The 20,258-nt window shown below is 46.0% G+C and overlaps 9 protein-coding genes across 9 annotated transcripts; 4 read left to right on the forward strand and 5 right to left on the reverse strand.

Moving 5' to 3' along the window:
- Window positions 1-289: 289 nt before the first annotated feature.
- Window positions 290-2,735, reverse strand: C8Q69DRAFT_511389 (hypothetical protein). The gene is made up of 4 exons (XM_028633263.1): window positions 2,319-2,735; window positions 1,920-2,221; window positions 1,635-1,819; window positions 290-1,571 (listed from the first exon to the last, which is right to left on the reverse strand). Exons 1-4 carry the CDS (start codon window positions 2,504-2,506, stop codon window positions 771-773), a joined length of 1,476 nt encoding a protein of 491 aa, XP_028488507.1. The 5' UTR covers window positions 2,507-2,735; the 3' UTR covers window positions 290-770.
- Window positions 2,736-4,198: 1,463 nt separating this feature from the next.
- On the forward strand, window positions 4,199-5,623 carry C8Q69DRAFT_448983 (putative complex I intermediate associated protein). Its single transcript, XM_028629330.1, has 3 exons — window positions 4,199-4,439; window positions 4,508-4,741; window positions 4,817-5,623. The coding sequence occupies exons 1-3, from the start codon at window positions 4,352-4,354 to the stop codon at window positions 5,512-5,514; spliced, it is 1,020 nt and encodes a 339-aa protein (XP_028488508.1). The 5' UTR covers window positions 4,199-4,351; the 3' UTR covers window positions 5,515-5,623.
- C8Q69DRAFT_448987 (phosphoribosyl-aminoimidazole-succinocarboxamide synthase) lies at window positions 5,570-6,961 on the reverse strand. Its single transcript, XM_028629331.1, has 3 exons — window positions 6,675-6,961; window positions 6,231-6,606; window positions 5,570-6,170 (listed from the first exon to the last, which is right to left on the reverse strand). Exons 1-3 carry the CDS (start codon window positions 6,822-6,824, stop codon window positions 5,794-5,796), a joined length of 903 nt encoding a protein of 300 aa, XP_028488509.1. The 5' UTR covers window positions 6,825-6,961; the 3' UTR covers window positions 5,570-5,793.
- A 113-nt stretch (window positions 6,962-7,074) lies between these two features.
- Window positions 7,075-10,284, forward strand: C8Q69DRAFT_2402 (putative anaphase-promoting complex subunit Apc5). Its single transcript, XM_028626480.1, has 7 exons — window positions 7,075-8,063; window positions 8,111-8,204; window positions 8,254-8,665; window positions 8,719-8,842; window positions 8,894-9,000; window positions 9,051-9,187; window positions 9,237-10,284. The coding sequence occupies exons 1-7, from the start codon at window positions 7,352-7,354 to the stop codon at window positions 9,952-9,954; spliced, it is 2,304 nt and encodes a 767-aa protein (XP_028488510.1). The 5' UTR covers window positions 7,075-7,351; the 3' UTR covers window positions 9,955-10,284.
- A 438-nt stretch (window positions 10,285-10,722) lies between these two features.
- C8Q69DRAFT_448989 (cytochrome c oxidase, subunit VIa) lies at window positions 10,723-12,034 on the reverse strand. The gene is made up of 5 exons (XM_028629332.1): window positions 11,742-12,034; window positions 11,636-11,660; window positions 11,401-11,560; window positions 11,325-11,332; window positions 10,723-11,162 (listed from the first exon to the last, which is right to left on the reverse strand). The coding sequence occupies exons 1-5, from the start codon at window positions 11,923-11,925 to the stop codon at window positions 11,117-11,119; spliced, it is 423 nt and encodes a 140-aa protein (XP_028488511.1). The 5' UTR covers window positions 11,926-12,034; the 3' UTR covers window positions 10,723-11,116.
- On the forward strand, window positions 12,035-15,023 carry C8Q69DRAFT_489326 (hypothetical protein). Its single transcript, XM_028632105.1, has 7 exons — window positions 12,035-12,293; window positions 12,379-12,391; window positions 12,461-12,506; window positions 12,561-12,693; window positions 12,742-13,451; window positions 13,499-14,036; window positions 14,096-15,023. The coding sequence occupies exons 1-7, from the start codon at window positions 12,077-12,079 to the stop codon at window positions 14,485-14,487; spliced, it is 2,049 nt and encodes a 682-aa protein (XP_028490066.1). The 5' UTR covers window positions 12,035-12,076; the 3' UTR covers window positions 14,488-15,023.
- Window positions 15,024-15,986: 963 nt separating this feature from the next.
- Window positions 15,987-16,933, reverse strand: C8Q69DRAFT_449005 (hypothetical protein). Its single transcript, XM_028629333.1, has one exon. The coding sequence runs from the start codon at window positions 16,708-16,710 to the stop codon at window positions 16,462-16,464; it is 249 nt and encodes an 82-aa protein (XP_028488512.1). The 5' UTR covers window positions 16,711-16,933; the 3' UTR covers window positions 15,987-16,461.
- C8Q69DRAFT_511399 (hypothetical protein) lies at window positions 16,599-18,237 on the reverse strand (the record flags this gene model as incomplete). Its single annotated transcript, XM_028633264.1, has 7 exons — window positions 16,599-16,937; window positions 17,025-17,088; window positions 17,156-17,185; window positions 17,239-17,298; window positions 17,356-17,409; window positions 17,465-18,105; window positions 18,153-18,237. The coding sequence occupies 7 exons, from the start codon at window positions 18,235-18,237 to the stop codon at window positions 16,852-16,854; spliced, it is 1,020 nt and encodes a 339-aa protein (XP_028488513.1). The 3' UTR covers window positions 16,599-16,851.
- Window positions 18,238-18,714: 477 nt separating this feature from the next.
- On the forward strand, window positions 18,715-19,867 carry MAT1-1-1 (mating-type protein MAT alpha 1; the record flags this gene model as incomplete). Its single annotated transcript, XM_028628610.1, has 2 exons — window positions 18,715-18,991; window positions 19,047-19,867. 2 exons carry the CDS (start codon window positions 18,715-18,717, stop codon window positions 19,865-19,867), a joined length of 1,098 nt encoding a protein of 365 aa, XP_028488514.1.
- Between the last annotated feature and the right edge of the window lie 391 nt (window positions 19,868-20,258).

Consider the following 20,258-nt stretch of genomic DNA (forward strand, 5'->3'; position numbering starts at 1 on the left):
CTCATTCCCTCTTTTCAAAGGCCAGGGGACTGTTCTTCGTCAAAAAGAGAACGATACGAACCGCTTTCCCTCCTCTCCACGTCATTTCTATATCCTATCGCAAGATATATATATCGCAAGTTTACCACGTATATCACCCCTTCTTCCTTGGCGTGCTGTCATGATTATGAATAAATCCCACCTGCATCTTGTTTACATTGTAGTGCCATTTGCACATACATCTATGTTTTGACTATTGGGGGAGGAGGTCTTTTCTGTATGTTCAGTCATGATTGCATCAGGCATAGGTTGGTTCATTGGCGTAACGGTCATAGTGACTCGATTAGCATATAAATACATGTGGCTCTGAGTTATTGAAGCCAGTGGGAATCAACCAGTGCGGACTACTCTTATGAACTCATAGATTCCCATTCTGTGTCATCAAAGTGCTACCATCCTGAGTTCAGGACCACATTGTTGCAAACCTTACAGATATAAATTGACTAATAACAATCAATCGGCCATTAAAACCAGTACAACCAATAACAACGGACAGAAAACCCAAATAACACCAAGTAGGATCAATCCCTGACTATCATGGTCACACGCTAGAACTATCTAACCAAGTTGCGTATAATGGAGTAAACCCAAAGACGCATTATGGATAACTGTATGACAATGAGCCACTGCTACTCACTTGACAGATCAAAATACCGATCAATACTGCAGTTAAGGATAAGGTTTCTAGAGGAGGACGACCTAGGCAAGATACCATCATGTGTCCATTCCATTCACATTCTCTTCTTTGATTTGGCTGCTTTCTTTTCGTCTCGCTGGTGTTCCTTGGCCCGTTGTTCTTCTTCGAGATCTCTGATAACCTCTTCGACGTCTTCGACGGATAGATCAATATTCCTCTCCAGCATTTCTTGGTAAACCCAAGGTCGAATTTTAGGAATAATGGTGGACCCGATATTGAGTGATTGTTTGAACTCATGAAGGATAGATTGTTCATTGCCTTGTCCAGTATTACCCTCCGTGTCCCGGGCAGGAGATGGACTTGTCTTATTGGATCCTCCATATCCATCCACAAGAGTGGTTTCTGTGGTCCTGGAACCTGACCTAGATCGAGATTCTGGAGTTGCGATTGAACTTGAGTGGGAGTCTTGCTCGCCATCTTCATGTGTAGTGGTCGTTTTACGGTTCTGCACAGCAGGCCCCGCTTTTTTGGCAGCCTGCCCAGCTTCCTGTGTGGCTTCTTCCCCATTTTTAATGGTAGACTGACTTTCTGTGTCTGTGTTGGTGGTTTCTGTGCCACATTGGACCGCTGAGGCGCTCTCCGTCTCTGCGTGAGCGACAACTCCATCTTTGGCTGATGATGGGGCCACTGTATACTTCGATCTAGACCGTGGTCCAGACTCATGGGTGGCATTTGAGCTCACTTGAGATGCGTGTGGCAGCATTAGGTGTGCAAGCGGTGGATGTAGTAACGGTGGGCAAGGAGGTAAAAAGAGTGTCGGAGGCGCCCAGGCAAGCAGTGGGCTTCCGTCTATGGGAAGTAATTGCATAAAATACTTGAAAGAATGTTCGAGAACCTATTCAAAGGCGGTATTTAGTCATTTAAAAGTGTTCAAAGAGAATTACGATTGAGGACTCACCTTTATGGCATCAATACAATCATCAATATAAGCGAATGTGACCGTGGCAACTTGAGTAGGATAGTACCCGTGAAATAATACCGGTTGGATGCAGAATGCTTCGAGAGGTCCTCGATCATAGAGGGCTTCATAGACATCAGCTTCGGTCATGGGGAAGCCGTTACGATGACCCAAGGACGCCGTTCCTAGGAAAGTGCTATCAGCCACATATTGACTCAGGTTTCTTTTAATTGAATGCCCATTCCGAGAAAGAGCATCGCAGGAAATCAAGGGAAGCTTGCTTACTTCTCGCTTTGGCCCTCTCGATCCTCAATACACGCCCGTGAAGCACAGGGGCGTTATTATATTGCAGAGCAGCTTCAGCATCCTGTGTTCTCTTTTGTGCGGGGAAAAAGGCCCAAGTCAGACTGGGGATCTTCAAGCAGGGAGACTGGAGTGAGATAGTCACCCATACCTCGAATTGCAGGAATGCCGTTGGCAACTGATTCTTTTTATCATATTTGATCTTAACATGGCAGTTACCAAACATCGCAAACCTGGCTTCCAGATCTCTGGCAAGTTGGTGCCTGGAAACTTGAGTTGAGAGGCTAGAAAACCAGAATCATTTAGTAAGAGATGTCATGGGATGGATACAATTATACCATATAGATGGAGATGAGAGGTACAGAGATGGTGTATACTTACTTGCCGATGAATAGGCACGCACTTGGTGGAAAGAGACCTTGCGCATTCATCGCACATGGTCTCTCGTGGACTCTGTCAACACGTCGAGGATAGATGACGCGGCTTTCCACAGGAGGATAGATAGGAGGAGGCGGACCCTCAAACACTGTCATTTCTGAGTAAACAGGTGCGGGTTGAGTTTCGAACATTGCTTCGTTGTAGACTGATGTTCCAATGAATGCTTCAGATGGTATTAGTATGTAAGGCAATTGAGAATGGATCTAAATGTGCAGAATGATGCGCTATATGCACAATATAGATACTATACAGAGTGTTAGTAGAAGGAATAGTGTAGTTGCCATCAAGGGAGAAGATAGAAGTGTTAATATAGAGGCTAATAGGCACCAGAGGCAAGGCTTTCGGTAGGCAAAACCAAACAACCATCCCATAGTCTGGTACCATAGATAAACTATGCCTATCCGGATGATGACTTACCTTATACTATTATAACTATTACTTGATTAGCAACCCACGAAACCCGATTCTTACTGTATGTTACATTAAAACGTTCTAGGCATAGTATATCCATGTTAGTCGACGTCTACCGAACATGATTCATGGTTCCAATGACATTAGTAACATGTTAGGCTACAATTCTCCCCAGCCCTCCATTCGCCAAGATGGAATGCGAACAGAACTAGGTATAGAAATATGATAAGGCTATTATTCATAGTACCGAATGTACACATGCAAAGGAAATGTTTTTCGGTCAAAATTGTCTTGAATAATTAATATGTATCAAAAGCAGTTTTAGCAATATATTCTATTTGAGGAGGCAAGACTGGAGAGTTCGCCTTTTGGGTCGAGTTTCTACTAAGTTATAACACAATATAGCAACTAAAGCTCAAGAATAAAACAAAGTTTTCTGGCTCTATATATATAAATTTTGTCAGCGCAGAAAAGCCGCGTGCAGGTAGCCTGTCGTATCATCGGGTTTCAGCAGGTCCTTTGATTACTTGATTATCCTGATCATAGTATATAGTATAGACTATTATGATCTAGATTCTTTGCATGCTATAGGAGATCAATACGGGATTAACTCCCCTAGATCTCGAGTCAAGCAAGCAACCTAGCGATCAGCTAATCCTAAACGGCACAAAAGCAACGGTATAACTTGAACATTCTAGCGATACAGCTAAGATGCTTGCTTGTCTTGGGCTCTAAAGAGAAGTCTATCCTATATTTACCTCCTAAATCTACAAATTACAAAGAAGGGAGGTACCTTCTATTCCGTAGAACCCGCTGTAAACGGATGATATGATACAGATAGACTAGCTGCACACGGCTTTTGTGCGCTAAGAGTCTCTTTTGAACTTAAGCTCGAGCAGTAAATTCTTCGATATAAATAATATCTGCAGACTAGCAATACTCACTTAGATATTCTGCGCTATTATGTTATGCAAAGGGAATAGAGAGTAATGAAGCTAGCTAAGTTACAATAACTAGTTTTTATATTTTTTAAATACTATACCTCTCGCTTTGCTATAGGTGACAGATGCTGCTTACTGGGCTACCTTAGAAGAAATTACTAACAAAATGAATGAGTGACACAGAGACTAGGAGCCATTCTATAGAAAAGTTGATTTACTTATGTAGGTAGGTTAGGGGATTAAGCACACTATACTGTAAGTAGCCTGGATGTACTACGTACCGGAGAGCATTATTCTGTGCGAGTTCCACAATAGAGATTTATCTATCTTTTGCCCTTGTAAGTACTTTCTCTTGTGCTACTGTGGCTGTTATTTTGTCTCGACTCTCGCTAGGCTGCATGGTCGCTGATTATCTTATCTAATCAGTAAATTCTTGGCGCTAGCGATCAATCTGCTCCTTTCTCGGATCACTCTCAGAGTATGGCTGTTGACATCACACCAAGTTGGCACTTCTCGTCTGTTTCGCAATTCAAAGTATTCTGTATTGATTAAAAGGCTGGACTAAACGAATACAATACGAACTGTGACCTTGTATCTGACATTAACTGCGACCATTCCCATACCATGTTTCCCACGCCAAGGTGCCTGGCCGCAAAACCCGCTGGATTCCTAAAGCGGAGCACACAGGAGTTGAGTCGATTGACAAGGATAGGTACGATGTTCGATCTGTCGATATAGTCTTGTCGAGTGCTTCTTATGCGGCCGTACTCACCTCTATAGCATGGAATACCGAAGCCCTTACCACACCCACGAAACCATACGATCTCCTCGACTTCGAAGACGAAACCACCGTCGCAGGCTGCAAGACGTTTGCCGATCGAGCTGTAGGTGGTTACAGTACGGCGAACCTCGACTACGTGCCTGCGAACCCTTCTACAAATACACCTGCACATGCACGCTTTCACGGCAGTATTTCAACAAAGCTCCCTCCGAATTGGCGAGTCGAGAGAACAGGCACGTTTTTTACCATGAAATTATATTTGTTCTGGCTGTGATGTATAAAGCTAATTACGAGGTTTTACTGTGTAGGATATGCTGCGTTCCGCAACAAGGATCGCGGGCTCTGGCTCTTCGGTCGCCTTTTCTGGGACATCGACCCTTATGCCTACCTGGCTCTCCGTGTGAAGTCAGACGGACGGCGTTATACAGTCAATATCCAAACAGATTCTATTGTCGAGACCGATATCCATCAACATAGACTTTATACGAGACATCATATACGTCAAGCACATCTACCATCGCCGCTTTCTGCCGCCACTGAAGCCTCTGAGAGAGGCGCTGCACCGGCAGCTCTCTCAGATATCCCTCCAGAATCTACAATACTATCTTCCTCCAATTCGGTGACTACATCGGGTTCTACAGGGTGGGAGACTGTTCTTCTACCGTTCAATGCCTTTGTCCGCACCAACCACGGCTTTGTCGTCGAGCCCCAAACTTCCCTCCTTCGACAGCGTGTGAGAAGTGTGGGTATCGGGTTGACGGATCGTGTGGAGGGACCTTATGACCTTCGCATACACAAAATATGGGCCACAAATGGTATAAGTGAAGAGGATGCCGAGGAAGAGAGAAGGATATGCGGTCCATACGCGCTGCCCGTCGACGAGGGAGTCAGAACGGGCTGGATGTCAGAAAAACCACATGAAAGGAGCTTGGAGGGGAAAGAGCTTGTTGGACAACGGCGTAAGGCTAAGGGCCTCAAGGGACTGAGAGACGAGTGGGAGAGCTAGCGCCCAAGCCTTGTTCATGGCTTTAATGCTCAAGATGCTAAGCGGACAATAATATAAACACTCGTAGAGCTCACATATTAAAACACTCGTAGAGCTCACATATTAGAACGAGTGGCGTGAACCAATGTCCACGTGCCCAGTCCGCAGCTTGTAAGGAGCTGTATACCTACACGCTTATGATGGATACTATGTCATAGGAGACTGGTGATTTTCATGCATATATTCAAACGGCATTGTTGCACGAAATCTTGCTGTTCAATGCCCGTTGACAATAGTTTTTCATTGACCTCCAGTTATCTTCTCCCACGCTTCCCGGTACTTTTCCTCTGTCCTCTTCACGATCTCTTCGGGCATACACACCCCTTCCTTACCCTTCAGCCCTTCCTTGACTAGCCAGTCGCGAAGGAACTGCTTATCAAAGCTATCTTGGCCGCGTCCAACTTGATAGGAGCTCGCAGGCCAGAATCGCGACGAGTCGGGGGTCAGAACCTCATCCACCAGGACGACCTCGTCCGTTTCCTCGTCATGACCAAATTCAAATTTTGTGTCCGCAATGATAAGACCACGAGACAGAGCGTATGCGTGTGCGGTTTTGTATAGTTGAAGGGCAAGTGATTCGATCTTAGAGGCGTAAGGCTCTCCAACTATCTTAGCGGCTGTTGTTCGCAAACAACTATTAGCATATATTATTTGTAATAAAGGTACAAGCTTCAAACCTTGGTCAGGATGAATGTTTTCATCGTGGCCTCCCAACTCCGCCTTCGTGCTGGGAGTGTAGATCGGACCGTTTGGGAATTCCTGGCTCTCCTGCAATCCAGCTGGGACTTTGATCCCATGCACGGTTCCAGACGTCTGGTATTCTTTCCACGCTGATCCAGTGATGTAGCCACGGACAATCGCTTCGATGGGAAAGACCTTCAGTTTGCGAACCTGCATACTACGATTCTGCAGCGTCGGCCGGAGTGACTCCGGAATCTGAGGGGGAAGATCGAGAGTAATGAAGTGGGTACGCAGAGAGGGAATGGCGTCTGTAAGAACCTTGAACCATGTTTTGGTGCAGAGAGTCAGAAGAACACCCTTAGAAGGAATACCCTGCAGAGGATGAAGGCGTCAGTATGTAATCAGACTGGCATCGGAAGATAACTGTATCGTGAACATACGTTTTCCATAATGACATCGTACGCAGAAATACGATCTGTTGCAATGAAAAGAAGTGTCTTGTCATTAACTTCGTATAAATCTCGCACCTTTCCTCGAGCAATTAAGGGCAATACGCCCCCGAGATCTGTCGTCGTGAGCACCTGGCTCATTTTGGACTAAGACCTGGGAGGTTAATAGAATCAAATTGACAGACGATAAGATGACCTGGATCCCTAGAACTTGAATAAATGGATTCTCTTTTTTTTCACCACTGTATACCAAAGTTGTATCTTGGGATTCTTTGACGATAGAAATGGCAAAGCGCTTTTTTTCGCTCTGCCCTTTCGGCGGGGTGTGCCCCACATCTGTAGCCTAGCTTTTAAGGCACATACATTTCCGCTGATCCACAGCCAAACTAGGCGCGTATTGAGACATCCATATTATCTAAATTGTTTAAGTACCAGACGCGTATCGAGCTTTCAGCCGTGATCGATACAGGAGTGATTAGCCATATCTCTTTGCGAAGCTGACTCGGTATTGCTTTTCCTTACATTAACATTACGAGCTGGCGCACTTCCATTGAAACAGACTCTTTCGCGGCTTTAAGTGCAAGGTACGTATTTACTAGGGAATGTAGGCACTTGCCCTCTCTCCCTAAGGGAAGAATAAGCCAACAGCCTATGACCTTACCTTGAAAATGAGTCGCTACCTGACCCCCTCAAAGGTCGCGCTGTTGTGCGTGATCTCGGTCTATGTTGAAGGAACCGTCCCCAATTCCTCCGCTATACCAGTTCTCTCATTTGTTGTCTCCAACCTGTTTCCTCCAGACCATACAGAAAATGGTCCATTCAAATGGGATATGCATCATGCTGTGTCGATCGATCAATTCTACGAGGCGTTATCAGCCCATGTATCTTCGATACCTGGTCGCTCAGTCTGGGATATTTTCCTCAAGAAGATATGGTCAATAGACAGCTGCGATGCTCTACAGAGCTATTTCGAAAATATATCTTCGATGCTCGTCAAGACGCGAGAGGAGCAGCTTCGCGATAGAGATGATGGTATCGCTCCAGAAACGGGCCGGATGCTGCTCTCACGGTCATCGCCTCTAGGCGTATTTGTGAGAAGAGCTCAATTGGAATTCACAAGGCTTCAATTCCATGACTCAGTGAATTTATGGAAGGGGTTTATCAAGTATCGCCTGGAAACATACCGCGCGTGGGCTAGGAAGAACCCGTCAGCTGAGCAGACGGCTGTTGATATCAATCTTCTGGAGCTAGGACTTGCTCCCAGCAGCCCACTGGCGCAGGTGATGTACGATAACATCATGGAAGGATCGGAAGATGATATAATTGTCAGTACGAAAGATGTAGAAAGACTGTTAGAGTTCCAAGTTGGGGAATTGCAAAGTACGGCCGTATCTCTTTTCTGCAAGGGCTTTGCTAATGGGACACAGGACTTGGAGGACGAGTGCCTGACGAAGTGAAAGTTCAACTTGAACGTATAATCTCGTCCGGGGTTACCATTCCAAGTCTATCTCATTACCTCCGGTATGTTACTCTACCATATCCTTGGCCATTCAAGCGGCTGACAGTCTAGATTTCTCGACTCCTGGAGGGCAGGGGACTATTTATCTGCTTTCGACAATCTTCACCGTTACTTCGACTATACAATGCACAGTCATGATCGCAGCTTTTATCAGTACGCATTGCTAAACCTTGCTATCCTACAGGCAGACTTCTCTTGTTACAGCGAAGCTATATCTGCGATGCAGGAGGCTATCTCCATTGCGCGAGAATCGCACGACATGAACTGTTTAAATTTCTGCATGAGCTGGCTTTATCACTTTGGAAAAGCATTCCCGCAGGAGATGGCGGGTGTCCAGAATGCCGGCCGCCTTGGGACAGAAAAAGAGGGCCTAGCCTTCCTGAAGGCGAAGGCAAAGGAGACGGAAATGTGGAGCCTTTTGAGCACAACACTTCTGAGTGAAGCAAAACTGCAGGCTCAACGGGTATTTATCTCGATATTTGCTTATGCTCTTCAGCCAGCTGACTACATATACAGGGCGAAGGGCTTGCATTGGCTTTTGAGAATATTGTCAAGGCCTCCCATCTTAACGTAACGAAGCACTTGAAGAACTCGATGGGTCCTTTATTGTTGCTCCAGATTTCACTGTTCGCTAGGATAGGTATGAAAGCCGCAGGTGCTTTCTATAATAGACTAAGCTGACTACTTGTAGGTCTCACACATCTATCGTGGATACAGTGTGAGGTTTTCCGTGAATGTTACGCGGATAAGGCTTTACTTGAGGACTTGCTTAGGAGCATCTTCCGAAGCTGTCAGATAGTAAGTATCAAACTTCCACCAGAGCAAAACAATCACTAACATATCTGAAGCTCGCACAAAAAGGTTGTTATAAGGAGGCCATAGCACGCGTCAATGAGATCTCGCCAGAGATACTTCGCTCAATGAAAGCAAACCAGCATTGGATATATCTCTCAGGTATCCTAGAATTGAAGAGACAACTACATAGGTAAGACGGTCTATTCTATATTCGGGCATGCTTACCTGACCATTCCTAGAAACAACATAGAATCTGCTGAGAGTTTGTTGTCACAACTTCAATCCATCCAGCTCCCCGATGTGGACATATCCAGCAATCTTACTCTTCTCGAAATCGAACTCAGCGGCCGGAAGGGAGAATACGGACACACCTTACAGTTAGTTGAAGATGCTGCGCAGCCTTCACAAGAGGAAAATTTCGACATAGTTTCGCAAGTCAAGTTGCTATGCCTGAAAGTCCAATTTCTGATCAAAATGGGCCAGCCGCATCGTGGGTTATCGTTAGCCGTTAGAGCGACCAGCATCGCACACCGATCGAGAGTGTTGGCTGGCCTCTGGGAAGCGCTTTGTGCTCTCGCAAGCGTACTCCTCCACCTGGAGGAATTCGAAGCATGCGCTGAAATAGTGGAAAGCATTATGCCACAGATCCTTGAAGTTGAAGATAGTGATCTAGCCGCGCGTTCCTATTCGCTCCTAGCAGACGCGAACATGGGACTTGCAGGAAAACTGTTGAAAGATGGAAACGGAGACCCAGCTGGGAAAGATTATATGACCCGTGCCCTCGAATATCTCCACAGCGCTTGTGATGGCTTCGAGGATATCGAGAACCTGACTGGGCAATGCGAGACGGTGGCGAAGAAAGCGACAATCATGCACCTGTCTGGAGATCTCTTGTTGGCGAATGATTACGCTGCGAAGTATCTGGATCTTAGAAAGCAAAGCGGTGATACAGCATAACAGACTTCATTGCTAGCAATTGCTACAAATGCTACAAATGCGATTCTATATCGCAGCTCTAATGTGATTCAGCTTAAATAACGCGAAACGTTTCTCAGATTTATCATATTCCTATATCACCCGATACCAAGTCAGTCCTGGATAATGTCTTTCCAATTTTCTCAAGTTCAACTATTTTAAGAATCACCCACAGCTTCTTCTTTCATTAAATCTTTCTGAACCCCAGTATTCAATGCCTGGTTGCCTCCACTGACTCTTCATCTTCGATCTCACTTATCGCTCAAGAGCCAGGGTGACTGTCGTCAGAATCTCTTCCCCCTCTCTTTATGTACATTTATCCAAGCCATTCACCTCGTCATATAGGAGAATGAAATGCATTTCAGATATGTTTCTTCTTGGCTTCTCTCTCTCTCACACTCTCACACACACACACACACACACAAATGACCTCTCTAATATCAAAATAAGACACGTTATGGAGCTGAGGCTTTGAACAGACAGCTCTTGACTCACTAAATCTACTATGGCTCTTCCCGCTACTTCTTGCCTTCGAGGCCTCCTGCTCTTTCTTGATTATTCAAAACTCCAAGATCCGCTCGTGCGTACGGAAACAAATTGTCTTGCGTCGGTTTTTTGTTGGATATTATAACATCCACCCTCTACGAAATTTGCAGTATCATCTCGGTTGACTGGTCTGCTTGGTTACTACCCCTTCTGGCTAAGGTAATTAACTTATTACTCCGGATTAGTACCACACCGTGGACACAACAGAAGCGAAATTGGCGTCTGAACGTGAGATTGATTATTGTCACCTATGAATGACCTCTTACTAGTTCTGCTAACAACTTGTGATTCGGGCTCTCATCTAGCGCTGCAGACGAACGTGAGATATCTACATCGAGTTCCGGCGGTTGGGAACTTCTAGGATTCTACAAAAGATGGATGTGAATGACTCTTCTTGTACATTGCTTGGTCCACTGACAAATTACATAGGAAAGACGGAAAGTGTGTGCAGATGAAATTCATCGTCCGGTACTCTACTTTCCCCTGCGTCATCCACGCTACCTCTACTCTGATTTGAGTGCGTCAGAATTCACATTCAGCTTCATACCCGAAAGATTCGACATCTGGGTAATCGTTGAAAGTTGGAGGCTGGAGGCACTTAAGCGGCCTTGTCCTTGTTGTGGTAGTTGACAGAGGGGTTCCAGCTATACCATCGTTAGCAAATTGAAGCCCAAAATCTATCAAGCGCACAATTTTTGTCGAGAAAGTTGCGACGCATATAATGCACATCTGCACATCATCGTCGACAGCAGCGAGCGTTGTGTGTGATCAAAAATCAACTATGCGAAAAAAACAACAATACTTACAAGAACGTCTAGGGGTTCCACGAAGTCAGCGACAGCATCATTATACGATTATGCTTATACGAGGCTGGTCACTTACCTTGTCGCCATCGCCCCAGGGGAAGTTCTTGGTGCGGATGTTTTGATAAGCATACTCGGTACGCTCCTCAAGTGGGGGCATGTGCTCCCAGTGCTCCCAGTGCTCATTCCAAAGGTTGTAGGCATTGATGCCACCGAGGATCAGGCAGGGAACGACAGCGCTATTTCATTGTGAGCCTATTGCTAACTTCAATAGTTTTCGGGCCTCCGGCTCCTGCTTTGGCTAGGTGACATACTAGATAGAGAGCTTTCTCCAGAGGTCTGGCAAGCATTGAATTAGTAATGAGGCATTGTGATACATATGAAGCCGCCGGGAACCATAAGAGATATTGCGCAACTCACCACTAGTGGCAGCAGCGTGTTCCTTGACGGCTGCACGCTCACGGTTGAACTCATTGTCGACCACCCACGGAAGCTTGGGCTCGGAGCTGTTGAAGCGTCTCTGGACAGCATTGCGAGCAGGAGATGCCCGCAGCTGCTGAGCAGCGCGCTGGGATAGACGGAGGACACTGCGTTGAGAAAGCATGGTTACGGTCAGTCGAAGTGTGAAGTGAAGCGTCGTCGGGATCGCTGGAGGTTTCAATGTTTGACGAACTCGAAGTGAGCCGTTTAGCGTTCCCGTGATTCGCCGGAGGGCCGGAAAGGGCGACTTCTGCTTACATAATCGGAGTGGCCTGATGTCACCGCTCTCCAGCATCACGTGCATCTTGGCACGCGAAAGATATACCAACCTCGACATCTGCGCGTCACTGGCTGTTGCCCAAGACAAAGCTTTAAAGAGTGGCATCCTTCTTCATTACCACTGGGACGCGGCTTGTTGCCGTATATGGGGGAGATATGCAGTCCTGGGGCCGCAGACGGTGAAGATGGGGTTCCGTATTGTCACCTGGAATGGTAAGTCGTATACATGTCCTTTCTGAGTGCATTACGTATCGAGATGCATTTCTCGTCTAATCATACATGCTAACTATGGCTTTAGTCAATGGTATCCGGTAAGAAGCACCGCACACACTTGTTACCACTGTGATTCTGGCCGAAGTATTGCTCTAACTCCTACGTAGAAACCCGTTCGGATACCAACCTTGGCGCGATAAACGTACATTCGAGGCGAGTGCCTAATCTTGTTAATGCGCAACAGTACGCTAATCGTCAAGTGTGAAGGCTATGTTCGATGTCCTCGAAGCAGATGTCGTCGTGTTTGAGGAGACCAAAATACAGAGAAAGGACCTGCGGGATGATATGGTATTAGTGTCGGGATGGGACTGCTATTTTAGTCTCCCGAAAATCAAGAAAGGTCAGTCATGCCGAAGCCGCAGAATGATCTGAAAGTGACATAGTGCAGGCTATTCTGGTGTGGTAATATACACTCGCAATGCGACATGTACACCTGTACGCGCAGAAGAAGGCGTGACCGGGATCCTCAATAGACCGGGCTCTTCCACCCCTTATCGTGATCTTCCTGAGGATCAACAGATCGGAGGCTATCCAACTGCAGAGCAACTGAGTGAATACGAGGTCGATGCCGCTTCACTTGACTCGGAAGGTCGTTGCGTGGTTCTCGAGTTTCCTGCGTTTGTCCTGCTGGGTGTTTACTGTCCTGCCAACCGGGATGAGACCCGCGATGGATTTCGTCTGAGCTTCTTAAATGCCTTAGATTCTCGTATACGGAATCTTGTGGCTAGCGGGAAGAGAGTGGTTTTGACTGGTGATATCAACATTTCGAGAGCTGAGATTGACGCGGCGCACGCCACAGAAGCTGTTCGGAAACAGAAACTGACCGAAGACGAATTCGTTTCATCACCAGCGCGACGTATCTTTAATCAACTGGTGTTGGATGGGAAAGTCATTGGCCCTAGAGACGAGGGTAGGGAGAAACCTGTGCTTTACGATATATGCAGGGCTTTCCATCCTGACCGTCGGGGCATGTATACGTGCTGGGAACAGAAGATCAATGCTAGACCGGGAAACTATGGCTCAAGAATTGATTACGTTCTTTGTAGCCTGGACATGAAGGACTGGTTCTTCAGTGCAGATATACAACCAGGACTTATGGTACGCTTCTCTCGGGATCCAGTGATATATTGCTAACGTTTCTGGAGGGCTCTGATCATTGCCCTGTGTATGCAGTACTCAAAGATGTTGTTCCATTTGGCGGAACCGACGTGGATATTCGGGACATCATGAACCCACCTGGGACATTTGTGAACGGAAAACGCCAACGAGAATATTCGACGAGGGACCAACTGCCGCTGTCGGGACGATTAATTCCAGAATTTGATAGACGAAGGAGTATCAAGGACATGTTTTCCCGTAGAGCACCTGCGTCTGGGGGACGGTCTCCGGTCTCTCTCCCGCCACAGCCGAGCCAGGACCCAATAAACAAGACGGTGCCACCACCAGCGGCACAGCACAACCTAGATAGCGCAGGGGTTCCAAAAGATTGGATCACAAGCTCTAGTTCTCAAAGGCTACCCAAGCGTGATGCTAGCCCTCCAGCTGGGAATGTTGATACTGCTGGATTCCGTCCGGTCAAGAGATCTAAATCTGCCACTGGTGCTGCTCCTGGGGCATCTACTAAAAGCCAGCAGAGTTTAAGGGGCTATTTCAAGTCCAGGCGGGATGAAACTGAAGCAACAGGTGGTTCATGAGGCCCGCAGGAAAGTGTACCGATAGCTGACCTCGGTGTCTATATGCAGTGACGCGGCCATCCTTATTGCGAGCATCGACCGGTATAGCAAATTCTGTAGAGCTAAAGGACGGCCCGTCAACAAAAACGTCTGCCGCCCCTCTTGAAAAGAGTACATGTGCCACGAGTTCCGATAAGACATCTTCAGAGGCCACCGCTATTATTGATCCCATCGTCAGCAAAGAGTGTTGGGCAAAGTTATTCAACAAAAAGCCTCCACCTAAATGCGAGGATCACCAAGAGCCCTGCATCAGTATGGTTACCAAGAAGCCAGGTATTAACCGTGGTAGGATGTTCTGGATGTGTCCTAGGCCGCTTGGACCTAGCGGGACCAAGGAAAAGGGGACACAGTGGCGTTGCTCGACTTTCATTTGGGCGAGCGACTGGAACTCTCCAGACTAATCCAGAAAGCTGTACGGCATGGATAAACGTATTTTAATTAGAGACATGCGGTATCGTGTTTGCTGGCATCGGTAACGGGCTTGTGGAATAAGGGCCGACTTCTATGAGAGGAAGTCAGACTATCTTGGCATTCTTCAGTGAGCAGTCACGGCTCCAGCAGAACACCTATTTTGACAAATACCAGAATTGTCATCTTCGACATTGTTGATACGGAACAGAAAAAATCCCTCGCATAATTACTAACAATCTCTATGGTATCTCATGACATCAGTGCATTCCGCGCGCGCTCGCCAGGTTCAGTTGCGCATAGGATATATCACTTTGAGTCTCAAGAAAAACGGCATAATAGATAGACACTAGAGGCGCTAATAAATCACAGCTAAATCAGTCTGCGTTCTACTCTCCAACTGCATTTGCATATGACAGTATACCAATATTACAATGATAATGTACCGATAATTGAAACCTCTTCTGGAAAGAATGCATAGCTTGACTTTATCGCAACAGAAACACGATTTTACATACAGGGATATTAACTATGAAGATTTACTTCGGAAAACAGCACAACAGTGTAAGTAACAGCATACGAGCCTTAAACCACAGTGAATGGGATGGGACGTTAATGCCTCTTGGATATAGGTTCCTGCGCAGACAACACGAAGTGATTCGCTAGAAGCCCGACATCTTTTAACACGGTGCTGGTTCCGAGTGTCTAGATGATCCGTTTCCCTAAACAAAATATATCTGATGCTATGCCGTTTGTTAGAATCAGCGTACGAAATCATTACTTGCTAAAGGGTGCTTGTCTCCCTATGTGTCCTAGTATTTGAACATCAAGTCGAGCAATCGATTTTTTGGGCTGGTGGCCACATTTAGCGGTCATAAAGTCTCCGTCATTGACACCTGTGAATCTTTGTGACGGTAAGATATCTCACTGAAGCTTGCGGACTCTGTCAAAAGCTATTGTTACCTCCGTAGACAAGACTTAAAGTCAACGACCCGAGGGACAATAAGATACCAAATGTTTAGATCATATTCGTCCTTCGTGCTTATTTAATTTGTAGTACGCTATCCATCTCGCTTAAAATGGCATAAAAGATTTATTAGACACATGTATATGTGCAGAGTCATTTGATAATGTTAGTCCCCTTGGGACTTATAGTAATAATTCCCTGACATAATGATACTGTTGAGAATATTCTTCGCAATTTCGTGAATATTAGAACGCAAATGCGCCTGCGATCTTTTCTTCCTGCCCTCGGGGCTGTGATCTCAAAACATTCCAGAATTCGACGCATGGAATAGACTGGGCTACGAATACACCCGGTGTGTATTTGAATTTTGGTTGTTAGTTGAACGAATGAATGGGATAATTCTTAAATCCCACATAAACAATTTATTTGAGTATAGTCATTCTGGTGTGTGTCTCACGTGAAGCTGCCAATATGCTTTCATTCTCACTGACTAGCCTCGATGAAGATGAGTATTTAAAAGAGTTTCCAACCGCAAGGGAGAATATTTACATGTCTCTTCCATTGTCTTGTATTTGGATTCTGCTTGAAGAAATATGCAGTTTACATTACATGGAAGCCCACATCGTTGGTGCCACGGGCACAGATTAGTTTCTATACCAGGAAACCATGGTTTTGGGAGCACTTCTGATAGCTTGACATAAGATGGTGGCGCAAAGGGAGAAACACGTAAGAGACCAATCGACCTTCCATCGGAGATTAAAATACAATAAATGGGAATTTGATCAAATACGTGAGACAGTGAACTTGTTGGTAAAAACTTCAGACGCAGCTAAATCAGACTGGGCCCCCTTGCTAGACGGGTTAACGAGTAGGGGTTTCCTTTGAGCAACGTACTGAAATAGACAGACAAATTGCAGACTCGCATATTTACATTCGGTTCTCATGGAGACATCGAATTCTTGACATATAACCCGAAAGAATCATTTGTTGCGAGTACTTATTAGCCGAGTACATCAACGCCAGCAAAATCTGTATCCATCCCTGGGTAAAGACTCCATCTCTGAAAGGCATGTCGCCATTGGTGGGTAGATCTGCATTTTCTCACATCATCGGAGATTAATGCGATCCACATCCCAGTACAAATAAACAGAAACGTCTCTAAAAAGAAGAAGAAGAGAAGAGAAGAGAACTGCTGTCCCAGCTGACTCATTATCCATCTAACCATCCACAATCGTTGCAAGCCCCGCATAGGCCGTAATGCACAGAGCTTAAAGTTCAGGCTGGACCGGAATGACTAGGTTTATATGATAGACTTATCCAGTCATTAGGAACTGTATGACCTGGTAATTCTCGGATTGTCCTGATTAGGCTTGACCCGGACGTGGCTCGTTTAAAATGCATGCTCGGTTCTTATAACGGTACCAAACGTCTGAGGTGCAGTGTATAAGCGTTGTTCGTCATATCCCTCCAGGGTATCTGCAGGAAAAGATTATCAATCGCGTTTCACCACTAATAACTGCCTCCTAGATAGCCAAAAGGTAGGGACGATATCAGAATAAATACCTATCATCAAGGAAAGCTGTGCTGGTTCCGCAACGTCTGCGAAACCACGGAAATCTGGCTGATGCTGTAACTTCTTAGATGAGATCGACAAGCAAAAATGATCAAGCTTTGAACCATTTCAGTTAACTTACCGGAAACCATATGTTTGGGGAACTTGTGAACTGGGGTCAGTCAGTCGAGAATAATAGACTTTAGGAAAACTTAGCATCCATACTCGGACCATTTCGTGTCGTAAACCGAAAGAAGGCACCTGATCTTTCATTGTCGGAATCTCCTTAAAGTGAGTTAAAATCATCAATAGCACTAAGTAGGAGTATATCTAATGACTTACCTGAGTTGTATATGCTTGCGAAGGATCAGACGAGAGGCTCCCTGGGATTGCGGTCTTCCCCAACGCATTGGTGTCACATTATTGCTTCCTGTTTCCATGAGAAGCTTACCTCTCTGCACTTTTTCTCCGTCTCTCTTGCCTTTGAATGCCATTCTCTTAGGATACACACAGCCCCAGGAGGAAGTATGCGAAAGGATGAACTCCCGGAAGGGGTGGCAAGTGAGTCCGGCTTTTTGTCGTAGAAGATACCTCGAGCATCGAGACCGCTTCCAGGGGCGCCATCCATTAGAAACTGCTGCCACGAATTCAAGCGTGGATCATAAGTAGGATGCTGAATAGCCAGAATTATCTGTTGTTCCGCGCTATGAATTCTTTCCCAGCAGAGACTTTGGTGCATCTTTTTTGCGGCCGAGAGGGTTCTTTTATGGTTGATGCTGATTCTGTTTTTAATAGAACAGAGAAATCTCTTTGCTGAGTCTGAGGATGGATACAGATTTTGCTGGCGTTGAAGTCGACGGAGCTCGGGAACCACAACTAAAAGAGTAGATGTAGCTTCCTCGATAGAAAGATACACGTCCTCCAAAATAAGGTCAAAAAGTGATGGCTGAGGATTAGTTTTGTGGATCGGCCTGTCAGATTCCTGGATGCTCAAGAAGACAAACTGGAAAACCTGTGCATAGGCTTCTTCCACGGCTTCTTCCAGTTCGCAAATGAATTGTTCAGAACTTTTCCGGAGCACCTGACCATTCTCTGAGTAAAGTCAGCACCCGGGCGTTTCAAACGCTTTGATGTCATACCATCTAACTGTCCTCTGTCATGTTTCCATGTATGACAGTAGCTAGGCTTCTTTGGCTCCATTGGTGATTCCTGAATGCTCTCCATTATCGATGATGCCGTGCTGCTGGAGATTAGGAATTTCTAAAAGGCTCGAAAATTGAAGATGGCCGAGAAATATCTGACATGTGCTTGGTACATAAAGCGCATCTCATATCCACAAGTTTGTGTAGGGGATTAGGGAATCAAGAGGTTACATCTGTGGTGTGCATATCGGCCCCAGAGTGAAGGACTCCCGTCCAAGTGAATACAACACAATTCTTTGTTTTGTACAAAGTCTTGCCAGCCACCAAGGCCACAGCGACATGACAGTAGTGTCAAGTAGGAACACTTCTACTTGAGCTCTTTTCTTGTCTTGTCTTCTCCGTCTTCCTTTCTTCCTGAAAAAAAGCTCCTTTCTCGAGCCAGACAGTTCTCATTGTCCTAATTGCATTTCCTTTTCACTTAGGAGATAGAAGATCGATCAAACCTCTACGAAGGCTTCACTGAAAACGAAGAAATATCAAGAGAAAGCTATTCATCACCATGGCTGTCGATTTCACCCCTCTTCAGCGTGCATTCAACGCCTTTCTCATGGCTATGCCTCCTGGTGAGCTGGAAGAGTTGCTCCGCTATCTTCATGACCACAACACTTCCACCGCTGGTCGAGCAGCACAGGCCACTGAAGTTGCTCCTATAGCTGCTGCTCCAGTCGCCGATGGCACTGATAAGAACGGTACTCGGAACAGAGTCACAGCTGCCCGTGGAAAGCGCTTCCGTGAAGGGAAGTTGAGACCTCTCAATAGTTTCATTGCTTTCAGAAGTACGTTACGAAGTCACTAAATCACCTAAAACTTCCTAACAAAAGTTTTTTTTAGGTTTCTACTCTGCAGCCTTTCCGCAATTTACGCAGAAGGCCAAATCCGGGATCCTCAGGTTTCTGTGGGAGAACGATCCGTTCAAGGCTAAATGGGCAATTCTGGCCAAAGCGTACTCGATTATCCGTGATAATCATGTTGGGCAAGTCTCACTTGATACTTTTCTGGCCCTGAACTGTCATTTCGTCGGAATTATCATGCCAGAAAAGTATCTTGCGGCCATGGGCTGGGAGCTCGCAATGGATGAGAACCACCAGCATAGCATGGTGAGGACTGGCGCCACTCTTCCTATGGAAACTGAGACCACCATTGACTACTCTGTCAACGATATCCTGGATCACTGTTATGAGACAGGCTACGTCAAAGGCGATCCTGGCCATCGTACTATTGGAAAACTCAACGAAGGCTCTCTGATGTCTTTTTCAAGTCAGCCCACCATGGCAAGCAGTGGGCTCGAAGTCAATACCGCCAGTCCTGAGATCACTACAGCAAACTTCAGTGGGAACATGGGAGTAAAAGCCAGCATTGATATTTGCCCTCCGCCAATGCCACTGGATGATTTTCATGTCGAGGGAAGCGCTGTCAATGAAGACGTATCCTCCATCTCTCAGTTGCTTGAGCTCAGAGACGGACCACGCAATCAACATGAGTTTATGACTGAACTTGACGACGCTCTCAATGATCTGCGCGGGCCTAATCCTGATGACGACGACCTGTTCGCTCCCTTCAACCCGGCCATCGAGACTCCAATCGTCCATTACGACCCTCTGGCCAGTGAGCCGTTCGATGCGTTCGACATTCATGAGTTTATGAATCTCTGAGCATTTCTAGAAGCTCTCAATCAGTTGTGGTTTTTCTCCCGACGCTATTTCGCTGGCATACGGTCCACTGTCCTCTGGCCAAGGTTTTCATCTCACTTGAACTGACACCACGAGGGTGTCAAGTCTATTATTTTTTGTCAATACAAAGCGCATTCCTTTTCTCGTGTGCCTATATTTCTCTGGTTATGCATATACATGTTGCATGCCGGGGAGATACCGATGTCTAATATCCTTTTCGTCCTAATAAGCACTCTGTTACCATATTCTTGATCATGTTGAAGGAAATACGCCAACAGAAGGCCTTCTCTGATAGGCAACGATCACCTCGGTGATTTACATTATTATGTTCACATGCACGCAAACAAATTCCAATGCAGATGCTCCGAGCCGT

Source organism: Paecilomyces variotii (genome assembly GCF_004022145.1).
Source record: "Paecilomyces variotii strain CBS 101075 chromosome Unknown C8Q69scaffold_1, whole genome shotgun sequence".
Lineage (NCBI taxonomy): Eukaryota > Fungi > Ascomycota > Eurotiomycetes > Eurotiales > Thermoascaceae > Paecilomyces > Paecilomyces variotii.